The sequence below is a fragment of the Muscardinus avellanarius genome (genome assembly GCF_963383645.1).
Source record: "Muscardinus avellanarius genome assembly, chromosome: 3".
Classification (NCBI taxonomy): domain Eukaryota; kingdom Metazoa; phylum Chordata; class Mammalia; order Rodentia; family Gliridae; genus Muscardinus; species Muscardinus avellanarius.
In genome coordinates, this window is record NC_137788.1 from 21,912,450 (window position 1) to 21,930,021 (window position 17,572).

Consider the following 17,572-nt stretch of genomic DNA (forward strand, 5'->3'; position numbering starts at 1 on the left):
AGGAACAATAGCAGACACAAAGCATGTTTTCACTAAGTGTTAGTACTCAGTGGTAGTATAAGAGCAATAGAACCAACGTCTTTACAGTAACTGCAGTCGTATCTCCCCTCAGGAGTTATGTTAGGATAAAGCAATGTGAGGGGCCTACTGTAGGCACGTGGCACGTACGTATTGGGCAAGAAATGAGAGAGTGGTGTTGACCCTATCATTTACAAATGGATGCAAGGCCCCTCCCAACCCTGAATAACAAGGACTTGGCTTCTCCCCTGCCTTTCACACAAGGACCCTGACCACTGACTCTGTCCACTCACAGCCAGTATGACCTTCGGGAGAACAGCAAACACTCGGAAGTGCTGATTGACCTGACAGAGTACTGCGGCCAGCTGGTAGAGGCCAAGTGCCTCACGGTCAATCCCCAGGACAACAACTGCCTGGCGGTGGGAGCCAGCGGGCCCTTCGTGAGGCTGTACGACATCCGCATGATCCACAACCACAGGTATGGCCAGCTCCGCTCCTGCGGCAAGACCCAGGACCAGCCTCCCTCCCCTCACTGCTGGGCCACCGCCACTGCTGCTCCTCCTCCTCCTCCTCTTTAACTCTGGGCTTTTAAAAGATTTGTGATTTAGGCCAGGTGTGGCACACGCCTGTAAATCGCAGTACTTGGGAGTTTGAGACAGCAGGATCACAGGTTCAAGAACGGTCTCAGCAACAGAGTGAGGCGCTCAACAACCTAGTGAGACTGAGTTTCAGAACAAAAAGATAAAGGGACAGGGGTGTATGCCCTTGAGTTCAATCCTCAGTACCACTGAAAAAAACTTTCTAATCTATGCTTGTTTGGGAAAATATAGAAAGAAACTGCCTACAGTCCCATCACTTGGAATCACTGTATATTTTTCCTGCTAGTTATTTTACCATGACTGTTTATTCAGAGTGAAAGTCGTATACATGTGGTGTTATCTTATTCTTTTAAAAAGATAAAGCAGAATATACTCTGCACCCTGCCCCACAGCAGCCCTAGGTCTGAGCAGCTTCTCCAGCCTGTGTTTTGGTGCAGCAGCGTCTGGCCTGCTTTGTTTTCCTTTATAGATGAGGGCGGCCACTGACGCCTCTCCCATACTATGTGGCTTGGAGTGGGCCTTGAGCCTCAGCTTCCTCTTGTATAGAATGGGGATTAGGTGGCCATGAGGACCCAGTCTGTTTTCAGGACCTTCTTATTAAAGCACTGTAATGCCTGTGTCCATACCTGTCTAGTGGTTAAACCTTGTACTCACTTAGCTATGGAAGAAGGATGACTCCTGCATCTCTCAGGGACACAATATCAGGCTTCCTGTAGGGGTTGTTTTCTCTCTAGCCGGGGGTGGTGCTTGAGTTCTAACCTCTCATTTTTCTTTCCCCCAGAAAGAGCATGAAGCAGAGCCCCTCAGCAGGTGTGCACACCTTCTGTGACCGGCAGAAGCCCCTTCCGGATGGTGCAGCCCAGTATTACGTAGCAGGTAGGGCTCAGCCTGTCCCATCCTCCAGCTCTTAGCTGGAGGTGGACCTTTTCTAGGCAGTGCAGAAGGATCAGCAGAGCACTGGTCAAGAGGAAGAGCTTCAGAATCAGAGAAACCAGGATTTTATCCTAACTCTGCCATTGACTAGCATGTTAACTCTCAGCGACTTTCTTATCCTTAATGACTTTCTTTTCAGTAAAATGGTTTATAATAACTGAGATAAAAGCAGGTGGCTCTGTCCTGATAGTAAGGATTCAATACATGCAGCTGAGTGTGTGTGTGTGTGTGTGTGTGTGTGTGTGTGTGTGTGTGTGTGTGTGTGGAGAGAGAGAGAGAGAGAGAGAGACACACAGAGAGACAGACAGAGACAGACAGAGAGAGACAGACAGAGAGACAGAGACAGAGACAGACAGATATAGAGATACTGGGCACTGAAGCCAGGGGCATTCCACCTCTGGGCTACACCCCAGCCCTATTTTATTTTTATTTTGAAACAGGGTCTTATTAGGTGATGAGAGTCTCACTACTTGCTGAGGCTGACCTCTAATCCGCAATCCTCGTGTCTCAGCCTCCAAGTACTGGGGTTACAGGTGTGCACCGCCACGCCCGGTTGCAGCTTTTCCATGATGAAGTTGAATGCTAACACTTTAATATGGTCGTCAGCACACAACCTCGTGCCTCTTTAAGGGGGACTGGGAGCCTCACTCTAGGTGTCTGCGTTGTTTCCTGCAGGTCACTTGCCAGTAAAGCTGCCTGACTACAACAACCGTCTGAGAGTGCTGGTTGCCACCTATGTGACCTTCAGCCCCAATGGCACAGAGCTGCTAGTCAACATGGGCGGAGAGCAGGTGGGTTCAGCTTGCCTAATACAAGGCCCCTCCAGGGTCCCATATCCAGCAGCCGGGCCTTGTACCTTGTCTCCACTGCCCTGATATACACAGAAGTGATGGTCTCATTGTAAATGGCATTTTGATGAAATTTGGGAGTGACCTGGCATCCTAAGGATTCCCAAATTGATATCCTAGCCTGGCCTTTTCGTCTCCTTTCTTGTATATACATTTGTATGTATATATATTTGTATGTATGTGTTTTTTGGCCTTTGTATGTGTGTGTTTGTTTGCTTGGTTGGTTTCTTTGGTGGTACTAGGGTTGGGGTTTTGAACCCAGGAATACTCTAATACTGAGCTCATCCTCAAGCCTTTTTTTTTTCTATTTTTTTAATTTTTTCTCATGAACTTTTGTTTTTGTTTTGTTTTGTTTTTTGGTGGTACCTTCTACCTCCTGGCTACACTCCCAGACCTATTATTTTTATATTTTTATTTGGAAACAGGGTCTCTTAAGCCAGCGCGGCTGGCTTTGAACATGCGCGATCCTCCTGTCTCCGCCTCCCAAGCACAGGGATTACAAGCGTGCGCCACCACACCCAGCTGAACTTTTGTTTTAATGGGTCTAAAAATTGTAACAGATTTTTGTTCCACGTGTTTCCATTAAAAAGTACTGATTTTTAAAACTAATAACTTAAAACTGCCACACACACACACACACAAAAAAAAAAAAAATGGTCCACAAAACATTTTCCTTTCCTTCTGAAGGTTTTACAATACATTGTTATCATTAACCAGTCTTTTACTATTAAACTTAAATGGCCAATAGAGACAGGTTTTTTTTGTGTGTGGGGGGGTCTGGGGGTGGAACCCAGAGGCATTCAACCTCCGAGCTACACCCCCTACCCTATTTTTTATTCTTTATTTTGAAACCAGGTCTCACTGAGTTACAAAGGGCCTTGCTAAGTAGCTGAGGTTGTTCGCGAACAACGATCCTCCGGTCTCAGCCTCCCAAATGCTAGGATTACAAATATGCGCCACTACGCCCAGCTTCCAATTTTTTATTCTTTATTTTGAAACAGGGTCTCACTAAGTTGCGGGGGGCTCACTAAATAGCTGAGGCTGTCCGCAATCCGTGATCCTCTGGTCTCAGCCTCCCGAATGCTGGGATTACAAGCGTGTGCCACCACACCCGGCTGAAACAAACAGTTCTAAGACCATTCTTCCACCAGGCCTTTTTATTTTATTAGCTTTTTTGTTTTTTTTTGTTGTTGTTTGTTTGTTTGTTTGTTTTGTTTTTGTGTGTGTGGTACTGGAGATGGAACCCAAGGACATTCTACCTCCAAGTTATACCCCCAGCCCTATTTTTATTCTTTATATGGAAACAGGGTCTCAATAAGTTGCAAAGGACTAAGTTCCTGAGGCTGTCCGTGAACCGTGCTCCTCCTGTCTCAGCCTCCCAAATGTTGGGATTACAAGTGTGCATCACCATACCTGGCTTCCCCAGCCCTCTTTTTTGGTACTGAGGAGGAAACCCAGGGAATTCTACCTCCAAGATATACCCCCAGCCCTATTTTTATTCTTTATTTTGAAAAAGGGTCTCACTGAGTTTCAAAGGGGCTAAGTAGCTGAGGCTGGCCATGAACCACCATCCTCCTATCTCAGCCTCTTGAATGCTGGGATTACAAGTGTGCGTTGCCATGCCCGGTTCTGTTTATTTTTTATTTGGAAACAGGGTCTCACTAAGTTTTTGTTGCCCTTGTCCTTGTTGTTGTTTTGCAGTACTGGGGATTGAACCCAGGGGCATTCTACCTGTGAGCTACACCACCAGCCATATTTTTATTCTTTTTCTTTTTTTTTTTGAAACAAGGTCTCACAAAGTTTCAGAACATCTCACTAAGTAGCTGAGCCTGGCCACAAACCTGCAATCCTCCTGTCTAAGCTTCCCAAATACTATGATTACAAGTTTATGCCACTATGCTTGGCCCTCACTAATTGAAAGCCTCACTAAGTTTATGAGGCTGTCTTTGAATCTATGATCCTCTCCTCTTAGCCTCCCAGGTACTGCAATTACAGGAATGCACTATTATGCCTGGCTTATTTTGAGCTAAGTCTCACTAAGTTACCCAGGGTAGCCTTGAAGTTACAATCCTGCCTCAGCCTCCCAAGTAGCTGGGACTATAGGAATACACTACCATATCCAGCCTTTCTTTTCTTTTTTCTTTTCTTTTCTTTTCTTTTCTGTGGGTCTGGGGATGGAACCCAGGGGCATTTGACCTCCAAGCTACATCCTCTGCCCTATTTTTTATTCTTTATTTTGAAATAGGGTCTCACTAAGTTATGGAGGGCCTCACTAAGTAGCTGAGGCTGTCCGCGAACTGCGATCCTCTGGTCTCAGCCTCCAGAATGCTGGGATTACAAGGTGCACCACCATGTCCGGCTCTATTTTCTTATTTGGAAACAGGGTCTCACTAAGTTGCTGAGAGCCTCACTAAGTAGCTGAGGCTGGCTTTGAACCTGTGTGTTCCTCCTGTCTCAGCCTCCCAAGCATGGGGATTACAAGCATGTGCCACCACATGTGCCACCACGCCCGGCTGAGCCTCACTTTTCTTATCTGCTATTTTCCCAGGAAGAAATCCCTAGGGCCTGCCAGTTGTAGTGGTGCATGCTTGTAATCCCAGTACTTGGGAGGCTGAGACAGGAGGATCATACAGGTTTGAAGCCAGCCTCAGCTACTTAGTGAGGCTCTCAGCAACTTAGTGAGACTCTATTTCCAAATAAAAATATGAAAATAGGTCTGAGAGTGTAGCCTGGAGGTAGAATGCCCCTGCGTTCCATTCCAAGTACCACCAAAAGAGAGAGAGACAGAGACAGAGAAGAAAAATATCCTAGGGCCAGCCAGGCTTGGTGCCACATGCCTCCCCAGGACATGATAGAGCCTGGGCGCAGGTTCATGGCCAGCCTCAGCAACTTAGCAAGGCTCAGCAATTTAGCAAAACCTAGTTTCCTAATAAAAAGTAAAATCAAGATGGGCATGCTGGTGCATCCTTGTCCTCCCATTACGTGGGAGGCCGAGACAGGAATGCAGGTTCCAGAGCAAGCTCAGCAAATAGTGAGCTTTTCATCAACCTAGTGAGACCCTGTTTCAAAATAAAAATAAAATAGGGTTGGAAGTGTAGCTCAGAGGTAGAATGCCCCTGGTTTCAATCTCCAGTATCACAAAAAAAATTTTATAATAAAAATAAAACTGATCTGGGGATGTAGTTCAGAAGTAGAATGTCCCTAGAGTCAATCCCCAGCACCATGGAAAGGAGGAAGGGGAAAAGGAAAAGAAAAGTGGTTTAGGGACAGCTTTGAGAATGTTCTTTGATAATACCAGGTCGCTCAACTTTTTTTTTTTTTTTTTTTTGGTGGTACTTGGGGTGGAACCCAGTGGCTTTTCTACCTCTGGGCTATACTCCCAGTCCTATAGATACTTTATATATTTTATGCTTTATTTGGAAACAGGGTCTCACTAAGTTGCAGAGGGCCTCACTAAGTAGCTGAGGCTGGCTTCGAACCTGTGCGATCCTCCTGTCTCAGCTTCCCAAGCGTGGTGATTACAAGCGTGCGCCACCACGCCTGGCTGTTTCTCAACTAAGCCTTGCATAAATTTATTTATTCCTCAAACACTAAGTACTCACTTTTGGACAACATAGTAGACATAGCATTCACGAGGCCCTGGGTTCAATCCCCAGCACTACCAAAATAAATAAATTGTAAAAAATAATAAACATAGGGGAGACAAATGGAAATGCGCCCCATCAGTCCTCAGGCTGAGGGGAGACAGGGCAGGGGAAGTGGTGGCGGGACCACAGGCAGGGTTTTACCATAGAAGAAAGGCCTGAAGAGCAGCTGAGCTCCCAGTGGGCGCTGGCTTCAGAGCTGCACACCACCTGGCTGAAGGTGCGCACCGCTGAGTGGGAGAATGTCTAGCAGGGGGCTTCCGAGCCCCACGGACCTGGGTTGAGTCCTGGTGCCATGTGCTGCTTGTACGATCCTGAATAAATTACTTAAATTGTAATTCTGCATTTCTTCATCTGCCAAGGTGGTGATGATAGCAGTACCTCTTCATGTGGTCATTTCTAGGATGAAATAAGTTTATATAAAACACATATCTGGCACAATGTAAGCATTCAATAAGTGTTAAATAGTACTAACTAATGTTTACTTGCTGAGAGAAGTCAACACGTGATTCTAATTAATGATAGTATTTTCATGCAGGGTTTTGGGTAAATCAAACAGCCTACCCAAGGACTGGGAGCCAGAAGCGAGCCTCAGGCTCTCATCCTGGAATCACCTCTGGCCTACCTCAGGGGCTCCACGCTCTGCACTTACTGTGTCCTAGGACCCTGGCTCTCAAGAGTGGCCACGGCCTTGCTAGATTCAACCACATCTTTGTCTCACAGCCTCCATCTCTTTTATTTATTTTTATTTTTTTCTAGTACTAGGGATTAAACCCAGGGGCATTCTACCTCCAAGCTACACCCCCAGCCCTGTTTTATTCTTTATTTGGAAACAGTCTCACTAAGTTGCAGAGGGTCTCACTAAATACCTGAGGCTGTCCCCGAACCTAGATTTTCCTGTCTCAGCCTCCCAAGTACTGGGATTACAAGTGTGCACCATCACAGCTGGCTTCCACCTCTTTTCTTACCCTTCGACTCTAGGTTTATTTGTTTGACTTGACGTACAAGCAACGGCCATATACCTTCCTCTTGCCTAGAAAATGCCACTCCTCGGGGGGTAAGTCCTCCCTGAGGTGTCTCTGCTGAAGTGGGTGGGGGCTTGCCTATTACTCCAGATGATGGAGCAGATCCCTGAAATGGCCCTGCCTCTGCAGTAAGAAGGAAGATAACAATAGGTCAGAGATGTCTATCCATGTCCCTTTTACTCCCTCTGCAGATAGGTCTTCCCATGGCTTGGCTCTAGGGGGACCCTTCCCTTCCCACCCTGACTCACTCACTTCTTCCTGGGGCCCACAGTTGATGGAGGCCCCTCCTCACCCCTCCTTCCCTCCCCCACCCCAGCTAGGGCAAGGGACGAGCCGAGGTTATATCCCTTGCAGCCAGCAGAGGGCATGCAGGCTTTTCTTCATGCCATAGCCTAATTTCTGGGACTGTCCCAACCTAATTTCTGGGACTGAGTCTTACCTGGGAAGAATAGTCCCACAGTGGAACCATCCAGCTCTGTGGTAGAAACCCAGACAGCTGTAGAGAATAAATGAGGGCCTTTTCCTGAATTGTCATTGTTCTCCCTATCCCTGCCAGAAGTCCAGAATGGCAAGATGTCCACCAATGGTGTGTCGAATGGCGTATCGAACGGCCTGCACCTTCACAGCAATGGCTTCCGGCTGCCAGAGAGTCGGGGGCATGGCAGGTGAGTTCAGCCCTCCAAGCCTCAACTACACCGTATAGACTGGAGGGAGGGACATGTCCTGGAAACTTTCCTCCTCACCTATGCAGGCCCGCTTAGAGGCTAGAGACGGGCGCAGAGGCATCCTGGAGGGTGGCTGGTGGTCCCACGGCCACTCCTACCTAGTAGAATACCAGTTATGCTCAGAATAAGGTCCCAGTCCCTTGGTACACTGCAGTAGCCAGGGTCAGGTCCCACAGGCCAGCTGCATCTTCACACTTGAGCTCGCTCCAAAAAGAAGTTCCAAATGGATGGTCTTTCTTCACTGTATTATTCCCTATCTTACAGCATGTTCCTGCCTCTGCCAGGCCTTGTGCTAGGCTTTGGACACTTATATACTCCAATGTTCTAGTCCTTGAGAGAAACAGTTCTTCATGGAGAGAATCCATAGAAGGGCTAGGGCGGCCATCAGGTCCAGTTTAGCATGGAGACAGGCATTGTCAGTGTCTGTCATGCCAAGAATTTGATAAGAATTGCCTTTCGCCTGTCTGGGACAGCTTCATTCCTACCCCACTTCTTTCTCACTGGCTCAGAGCATTTGGAATTGTGCCCATGTCCTTTTATGGTAATAGATAATAACCCAGGCCAGGGATAGGAGTGGTCCTCTCTTCAGAGGGCAGTGCAGCTCCCAGGGGTCAAGAAAGCCTGCACGGCCCTCAAGGAGTGCTACAGATGTCCTCGGGCCTTTTTGACCTTCTTTGACTTGGCTCTGCCTCCCCCATAGCCCCCAGGTAGAGCTGCCCCCATACCTGGAGCGTGTGAAGCAACAAGCTAACGAGGCTTTCGCCTGCCAGCAGTGGACCCAGGCCATTCAGCTTTACAGCAAGGCTGTGCAGAGGGCCCCTCACAATGCCATGCTCTATGGGAACCGAGCTGCTGCCTACATGAAGCGCAAGTGGTGAGTGGGCACTGCAGAGGGAGTCTGGGTCGAGCAAGGGATGAAGCCACTGGAGCAGGAGGCAGTGGGTCGCGTGGAGGCACGCTGCTGCGTTATCCAGGGAAGGTGGCAGTGATTTCCTTGTACCTCTTAGGACTTCTTGGCCCTAGGCTTCTCCTCCCCACTCCAGGCTGAGGGTAGGCAAGTGTACCGAGTCTCAGGTCTCAAGCTCCAAGGAAGCTTAGAGCGAGTGGGACATGTTCACAAGTAGCTCAACATGATCCTTTGTCATAAAGTGTTGTGCCCTGGGTGTGATGGCACAAGCTTGTAATCCCAGTACTTGGAAGACTGAGACGGGAGGATCACTGGTTCACGACCAGCCTCAACTACTTAGTGAGGCCCTCTGCAACTCAGTGAGACACGGTTTCAAAATAAAGGATAAGAAATAGGGCAGGGGGTGTAGCTTGGAGGTCGAATGCCCCTGGGTTCCTCCCCCAGACCTGCCAAAAAAAAAAAAAAAAGGAAGAATAAAAAATAGGGCTGAGGGTATAGCTCAAAGGTAGAATGACCTTGGACTCAATTCCCAGTACTGCAAAAAAAAAAAAAAAAAAAAAAAGAGTGTGGGAGGCTCAGCAAGTAGTGAGACCATCAACCTAGCAAGCGTTTTAAAATTTAAAAAAAATAGGGCTGGGATATAGCTCAGAGGTAGAATACCCCAGGGTTCAATCCCTAGTACCACACACACACACAAAAGAAATGAAATAGAGTTGGGTTATAGCTTAGAGGTAGAACACCCCTGGATTCAACACACACAAGCACCCTGGATCCAGTAGCACACAGCAGGCACACAGAGTAGTTGAGAGAGTGGTTCGCCCCAGCTGTTAGAGAATTGGGCCCTGAATTGGAGTTTGAAATCATGCTGGGTAGGGTTTGGTGAATTCCACTGATAGCTGCCGAAAGTGATTCTGAAGCTCCTGAAGCATGCCTTCCATGCTCTTGTACCCCCTGGACCCAGGTACAAACTAGAGCCCAGAAACCTGAGGCCAGCTGTGGGTCATGCAGAGGTTTGGTTGTTGGTAGTAAAGGAGTTGGTCCATATCTGGAGGGTACCGTCAGGGCCCCCAGCCCTTCTGCCTTCAGCACCAGCAGGCAATCAGACAAGCAGACCCCATCCCCCAGCCAGGGCCAGGACTGGAGATGGATAGAGCTGGGCCCACAGCCATTTCTGCTCCGTCTGGCATCCGTCGACTCTGCCCAGACAGACAGGCCAGCTGGTGTGCCATCGTCTGGCTGGAACTAGGCAGGCCTAGGGAAGCTTAAGAAACCCACTCAAGTCAGCAGGGTGGGGGGTGGGGTGGGGAGGATGCTACCCCACAGGCCTTATCTCAGGTATTAGGAGTTCTCCCAGGGTGGAGGTGGGCTGTTCTGGAGACATTCTGAGATGTGGCACCTCTCTATCCCAACAGCTGGATAGAAAGTGCTAGGTCTCCAGGCTCTAGGCTGAGAGCTCAACTTCATACCTACATTCTTGCTAAAAGAAGTTGGTGATGTCCCAGTCTATGTGTAGCTTGTTCTGACATCCTACTGTGTGTTAGATATGAGGGGTACAAAGTTCTCTCATTCGGTGGCCCTGTACTTCAGAGCGCCCAGCCTCTGGACTGGGGAGGTATCTTTGTGGCAGAGAACCCCTGGGTTCAGTCCTCAGTATCTCACACACACACACACACACACACACACACACACACACACACACACACACACACACAGAGGCAGAAAGCAGTGAGTCTTGTGTCTGTCCAGGGAAAGTACAGTGGGCATCAATAAGAGTTAGGCTGCTTTACCTGGGGTCAGGCAAGTACCACAAAGAGGTGGTGTCTTGGGCTGCTGGTGAGCTCAGTGGTGGCGCACTTGCCTGGCATGCTGAAGCCCTGGGTTGGATCCCCAGCACTGAAACAAAAGTAATGTCTGAATGTGCTTGAAGTGTGGGCAGGCTCAGACAAGGAGATGAAGGGGAGGACAGGACTGTGGGAAGGACATCGGGAGGTGAAATGGTGAACAAAGGCATGGGGCGGGGACCGGCAGAGAGCTCGCCTCAGAACAGCAGATCCAGTTGGCCGGAGCAGTGGCTTGGAAGGGACTGGCATGGGATGGGTCTGAGGTGGCCCAGGGCCGGCCTGGGAAGGGCTTGGGTTGCAGAGCAGTGACGTTGGCCTTGATGCAGTGGTGATGGGCAGCTGCAGAAGAATTTTGAGCAGGAGAGGGATGTTCGCAGGGCTATCCTTTTGGGGAGATTGGTCTGACGGTACATCTAGGATGGCGAGCCCTCGGCCAGCCTGCTCTCTCCCCCATCCACATGCCTGCCAGTGACCCCTGTAATGTCACATTCTGTCCCAGGCAAGTCTCCCCAGGGCTACCATCTGCTCTTGGATGCAGACCACCCTCTGGCCCCTGGCTGGTCCCCGGCTGGCTCTTTCCAGGAGCTCAGAGGGGCACCTTGCATACAGTAATTGGCTTTTTTTTTTTTTTTTTTTTTTTTTGGTGGTACTGGGGTTCCTGGAAGCCCTTCTACTTCCGGGCTACACTCCCAGACCTATTTTATATTTTTGAAACAGGGTCTCTTACGCCAGCGCAGCTGGCTTCGAACCTGCGCGATCCTCCTGTCTCCGCCTCCCAAGCGCGGGGATTACAAGCGTGCGCCACCATGCCCGGCTAGTAATTGGCTTTTTAAACGGCGCCTGCTCCTTCGTCACGGCCACTCATTCTGACGCAGGCCGCACCATCAAAGCAGCTCTGTGTCCTGCTCACCTCACGCTCTGATTCCTGGTCTAGCAGCCACTCCAGGGCTGTGTGCCCTCTCTGAGTGCTGTAGAGTCAGGAGGGAGCTTCCCATACAGGCCAATTTGCCATGCAGGAGGGTTATGAGCTGTGCCCTTGGTGGAGGACCAATCGCTAGTAGGTAGGGAGCACTATCTACTGCTTGGCTAGGCCAGCTCAGCCCAGTGGGGGTGTGCCTCCAAGGGGGAAGTGACCCTTGTGACCCGTCTGACTGTCCAGATGAGAGACAAGGACAGGTCTCCAGGGTCCAGGGGAGCATGCCTCCTCCTGTATTCTGGCATAGGTGGGAGGGGGGGCTTCTTTTACTTCCTTTCTACTAACTGTCCCCTCAAAAAAAAAAAAATCCCATCTCCCTCCATCTGTACTTTAGGTTGGAGAAATTAGTGGGGACAATTTGGAGATCCTGGCTTGTGCAGTCCCCTCGCTATCAGCTTCCAGAGAGCTGACTCTGCCAGACAGCAGGCCCCATCCTCCAGCCCCAGGAGGTAGAGGCCACAGCTGCTGCTGATCAGTCAGCCAGGACAGAGGGGGGTCTGGCTGGGGCTAGCTGCCTGCTGGTCAGACCCTGAGTCCCCAGCCTGGCACTTCTGGCTTCCCCAGACCACAGAACTGTCCTTGAGGGCCCCCTGCCTCGGACATGGCTTTGAAGGCCAGCAGGGGGACTTGAGGAGGTGGATGAAGGAAAAGAGAAGGAGGCTTGGGGAGCCTGAGCTGGGCAGGATGCCAGGCCTTCTGCTGCAGAGCTGCGGGCGCCTGGGGTGAGCTGCACACAGTTGCAGTCCATGCCCAGCAGAGGGCAGCCTGACACCGGCGTTCACTGCCCCGGGAGCCAGGGTTCCTCGCTTTCCTCCTTCCTTGGGTACTTCATCTCCTGGGGAGGGTACCTGGGCTGAGCCTGTATTCTCTTCATCCCAAGCCCCTCACCTGAGGTCTGTCAGAGGTGGGCAAGGGGGCCACAGGGAGCAAAAGAGACGAGTGGGGCCCCCTCGCTCGCCACGCGGCCCCATCTCCCAGCCACGCTTCCCTGCCTTCCCAGGGATGGTGACCACTACGACGCCCTGAGGGACTGCCTCAAGGCCATCTCCCTGAACCCGTGCCACCTGAAGGCACACTTCCGCCTGGCCCGCTGCCTCTTTGAGCTCAAGTACGTGGCTGAGGCTCTGGAGTGCCTGGATGACTTCAAGGGGAAGTTCCCGGAGCAAGCCCATAGCAGCGCCTGTGACGCATTGGGCCGTGACATCACAGCCGCCCTGTTCTCCAAAAGTGATGGCGGTGAGTGGGTGCTGAGGAGGGTGGCTGTCGCGCACCTGTTTGAGATGCTGCTCGGCCTGGAGAGGGCGTGGCTCTGGGATTGCAGATGCCTGGATTCAGATGCTGATTCAGAAACCATGCGACCATGAGAAGGCGATCTGGTCTAAGACTCAGTTTCCTCAGTGGAGAGGGAAAATGCCAGCACCTCCCACTTGGGGTCTTTGTTGAGGATCAGCATAGCATGTTGGAAGCACCTGGCAGAGGGGCTCTGAGCCCAGGCAGGCCAAGTGAGCTCCAGCCGGGCCTTCCACCTGCTCATTCAGGGCCTTGGCAGCTCCATGGGCTGAGGGAGGCAGGGGCGGGGGAGGGCTGCCGGGTTCCAGGCTGTGCCGCACAGGGCAGTGGAGATGCCTCAGCTCTGCCAGGTGCAAACTGGCCCTGGGCACAGCATGCCTCTGAACACCTGCACAGAGGGCACACAACCCTGCCAGCTCACCTTGCTGGTGCTGAAGAGGGCCGGGTCACGGTGACGTGGGCACGAACATGGAAGGTTGAGCTCACTAGAGGCGGATGTGGATCGTCACCCCTCTTCACAAGTTACTAAGTATGGGATTAGCTTGTTTAATCAGTAATCATCAGACAACTGTCACGTGCCAGGCACTGTGTTGGGTCCTAGGAACACAGCTGTGACTCTCTGTCAAATGAGATTTCAGTGTTGGTGATATTTGCAGCCTAGTGAAGAGCCAAGCACTGAAAGGCAGAGAACGAGGAGAGCTGGGATCGCTGAGTGGTGAAGGTGTATGGGGGAGGGCTTCGTGGCGATGGCGATCTGGGCTTCTCCAGGAAGAGGTGTTGGAGCCACCCTCTGAGGCATGCAGCGGGGATGGGTGGCTGTGGGAGGTGAGGAGTCCCTGGCGCAGGGACCAGCATGTCCAAAGGCCCAGAGGAGGAAGGAACTGAGAAAACTATTATGATTTTTACCTGTCGACCTATCAGTACTTGCCTTCCAGAGGGTGGGAGCTTGTCTTTACTGGTTTAAGAGCCATGTATGAATCTAGATATGAAAGTCACCCAAGCAGTTTCCCTTGCGGGTCATGCACAGAAACATACCTTGATCCTGTGCATTCTTGGGCCTTCCAAGGAACTGAACTGGACATTTCAGAGCATTCAGGAAACTGAACCAGTGTTCTGCTGGCATAAAGATCTTTTAAACATCCTTGAAAGATGGCAGGATCCAGAGATACATTACAGCCTTTCCTATTTTTCCTGAGTAGGCAGGTAGGCACTACAATGCCAGTACTTAGACTGGAAACAGTCATGAGTGGGAGAAGGTTGGGGAGAGGAGGGAGGGGCAGGGCGCTCACCTTTTCTTGATCTCTGTCCCCAGAGGAGAAGAAGGGGGCTGGTGGTGGTGGCCCAGTCCGGCTCCGGAGCACCAGCCGCAAGGACTCCATCTCGGAAGATGAGATGGTACTGCGGGAGCGAAGCTATGACTATCAGTTCCGCTACTGTGGCCACTGCAACACCACCACGGATATCAAGGAGGCCAATTTCTTTGGCAGGTCCGAGACCTTGAATGGGAGGAGGGCGGCACAGCCCAGTTGGCAGCAGGAGTTGGGGGAGGGGCGGTATTGGGCATAATGCTTTATAAAGGACTCTTAGCTCTGCCCCGTACCCTTGGGCTCATGGCTTCACCTCTGTCAGCCTCAGTTTCTTCAACAGTGAAATGAAACCAACCATGCCCAACCATGGGGCCGGAACAGGAACTGACAAGATAATGAGTGAAGCAGCCAGAGCAGAGCCTGGGCCACACCCGCACCCTGCCTCCCTCCTGGCTGGGGCAGAGCTCAGATTTCCTTCTCTGGGTGCTTGAAGCTTCTCTCTGCTGGGGCAAGATGAAGCAAGAGCCCTCAAAGCCAGTCGTGGTGGCGCATTCTTGTAATCCCAGTACTTGGGAGGCTGAGACAGGAGGATCACAAGTTCACAGCCAGTCTCAGCTACTTAGTGAGGCCCTCTGCAACTTAGTGAGACCCTGTTTCAAGATAAAGAATTAAAGCTGGGCATGGTGGCGCACGCTTCTAATCCCAGCATTCAGGAAGCTGAGACCAGAGGATTGCGGTTCGTGGACAGCCCCAGCTACTTAGTGAGGCTCTCTGCAGAGACCTCTCACTGAGACCCGGTTTCAAAATAAAAATAAAAAATAGGGCAGGGAATGTAGCTCGGAGGTAGATTACCCCTGGGTCCCATCCCCAGACCCGCAACGAAAAGAAAAAGAAAAAAAGATTTAAAAATTTTTTAAAATAGGGCTGGGGGTGTAGCTTGAAGGTAGAATGCCCCTGAGTTCAGTCCCTGATTTGGGGAGGGGGGAGCCTTCAGAGGCTGGGAGTCATGGCACATCTGTTGTGTGTTCAGAACTGGGTACTGAGGGACAAAGCGCATGTCTCAGACAGCATCACCCTGAGTCGTCTTGATACATGTTTATACTTTCTTTGTGTAGATGAGATACATGAACAGGAATCAAGAATTTCTCACAAGCTGGGCGTGGTGGCTCACACTTGTAATCCCAGCATTTGGAAGGCTGAGAAAGGAGGATCTCAGTTCGCAGCCAGCTTCAGCTACTTAGTGAGGCTCTGTTTCAAGACAAAGAATAAAAAAAAAAAAAAAATAGGGCTTGGGGTGTAACTCAGAGGTAAAATGCCCCTGGGTTCAATCCCCAGTATTGCAAAAAAAAGGGGAAAAAGTCTCTCAGAGAGATTCCCTCAAATGTCACAGTGTGTAAGAGCTCTAGCTGTAGGATCCGGGGTCTGGACCTAAGAGGTCCATGGTTACTGAGGAAGAGCTTAGAGACCTAAAAGATGCACAGTCCCACACTGGACAGTGAGGACACAGTACTCTGGGAAGACTCTTCGAGAGACCCAGGCAGAATGACGACCAGTCTGTTGTGTAGAGGGATTCCCTGTACATGGGAGTTGTAGGTACAGGCCCCGAGTGTGGGGACCGAGTGGCTCCAGACGCCCTGCCCCTACCCTAAGCCGTGCAGCCCCTACTTGAGGCTTAGGGCAGTCCCCACCTGACCTCCCTGCCCTTTGCCCCCTGCCAGCAACGCTCAGTACATCGTCAGTGGCTCTGACGATGGCTCCTTCTTCATCTGGGAAAAGGAGACCACCAACCTAGTCCGCGTTCTCCAGGGAGACGAGTCCATTGTCAACTGCCTGCAGCCGCACCCCAGCTACTGCTTTCTGGCCACCAGCGGCATCGACCCTGTCGTGCGACTCTGGAACCCTCGACCAGAGGTGAGGGTACCGGCCAGGTGACCCAAGTCAGAAAGGAAAGGACCCTGGGTAGGACCTCTGACTGAGCCTACAAAGGCTGCTGTGTACATCAGCGCTTACCCTGAGGCCCGAGGCTGGGTCAAGGGAGGAGCCGCGAGTCCTGGAAGCTCGGGATACAGTCGGCAATTCCCGGGGCGAGAGCTGGCTCCTGCTTCCCTGGAACATGTCCTTGAGCTAGCTGAGGGAGGAGGTGCCCACACATGGAGACCAGGGTGCAGGAGGGCAGAGAGAACAGGCCAGCTGTGGCCCTCATGAGACGGGTGCTCCCGAGCTTCCCTCATATACCCCTGCGGTGCGCCCACCCAAGGCTGTTCAGTCACAGGGAAAGTGTGCAGGCTTTGGAATCTGGTGGGCCTGAGTTCAAATCCTGCCCCTTCACTCTCTGCCCACTAGACTTAAGCATTTCAGTGCAGTGCTGTGAAGCCCAGTCCTCAGGGATGCTCTGACCAGGGTGGCCGCTCCACTGCCAGCGGGGGTAGCCAGGACAGCCCGCCTGAGGCTTCTCTGCCCCTCTGGCCAGCTGGCAAAACAAGTCACATGGCAGGTCTGATTCCAGAGCTCATCTGTAAAGAGGACCTTACAGGAGCCTCCCTGAGAGCAGAGGAAAAAGAAGGATGAAGGGATATTGGGAGCGTGAACAGCAGTGTGGGCGGGAGCTGTCGTCCCCATCTGAGGATGTGTTCTCAGGCACACCCTGTTGTGCCCCGCCCGTGGGCTAGCCCACGGGCGTCTCCTGCAGGTGTTTCCCTCCAGCGAGGTACATCCCCCACCGTGCCCCGCTTACGCTTACGTGCCTCCCTCCCCAGGCCAACTCATGTTGCGCTCTCCCCGCCAGAGTGAAGACCTCACAGGCCGAGTCGTGGAGGACATGGAGGGTGCCTCTCAGGCCAACCAGCGACGCATGAACGCGGACCCCTTGGAGGTGATGCTGCTCAACATGGGCTACCGGATCACAGGCCTGAGCAGCGGAGGCGCTGGGGCCTCCGATGACGAGGACAGCTCCGAGGGCCAGGTGCAGTGCCGGCCCAGCTAGACACTCCTGGACCCGGTCCCCACCCCTGCTACTGGCTGGACCCTCCTCTCTGGGCAGGAGGTCAGGGGTTCTGTTTTGGTTTGTCTTCCCACCACCACCACCCATTTTTCATTTCCCCTGTTTGTTTGTTTGTTTGGCCTTGGGGGTGGGGTTGCTGCAGCTTGCTGGCTTCCAGACTCTTGGGCTGATTGTCCCTTGACTGTCCCAGCCCTGAGCAGCAGAGCAGGAGGAGAAGCCCCTCCATAGGCCCCATGTCCTGCTTCCATGTCCCTGGAGGGCTCAGGCCTGCCTCCAAACCCCCTGCCTCTGGCGGGGGCAAGGGCTGAGGTCGTTTTCAAGGACCACCACCCTTCAGTTGGCAGCAGGAAGGGAGCTGCCACTCTTGCTCCCACCCGCAGGGCTCACTCCTGCTCCCCGTAGTGTGCAGGGAAGATCATGGGAAAGGGCTGGAGTCTGGAGTCCCACCCTCCCTCCAC

At 51.8% G+C, this 17,572-nt stretch overlaps 1 protein-coding gene across 4 annotated transcripts in view; it reads left to right on the plus strand.

Moving 5' to 3' along the window:
* Nucleotides 1-17,096, plus strand: part of WDTC1 (WD and tetratricopeptide repeats 1) — a gene marked incomplete at both ends in the record, with an annotated part of 53,872 nt that extends 36,776 nt beyond the window's left edge. For 3 of the 4 annotated variants that reach the window (XM_080692939.1, XM_080692940.1, XM_080692941.1), the window contains 10 exons: nucleotides 314-496; nucleotides 1,399-1,493; nucleotides 2,226-2,341; nucleotides 7,024-7,099; nucleotides 7,624-7,732; nucleotides 8,493-8,666; nucleotides 12,517-12,752; nucleotides 14,119-14,293; nucleotides 15,832-16,024; nucleotides 16,899-17,096. In XM_080692939.1, the coding sequence (XP_080549065.1) occupies nucleotides 314-496; nucleotides 1,399-1,493; nucleotides 2,226-2,341; nucleotides 7,024-7,099; nucleotides 7,624-7,732; nucleotides 8,493-8,666; nucleotides 12,517-12,752; nucleotides 14,119-14,293; nucleotides 15,832-16,024; nucleotides 16,899-17,096 (1,555 nt within the window). The remainder of the gene's footprint in view (nucleotides 1-313; nucleotides 497-1,398; nucleotides 1,494-2,225; nucleotides 2,342-7,023; nucleotides 7,100-7,623; nucleotides 7,733-8,492; nucleotides 8,667-12,516; nucleotides 12,753-14,118; nucleotides 14,294-15,831; nucleotides 16,025-16,898) is intronic. The other variant, XM_080692942.1, reaches the window with a different exon arrangement.
* Between the last annotated feature and the right edge of the window lie 476 nt (nucleotides 17,097-17,572).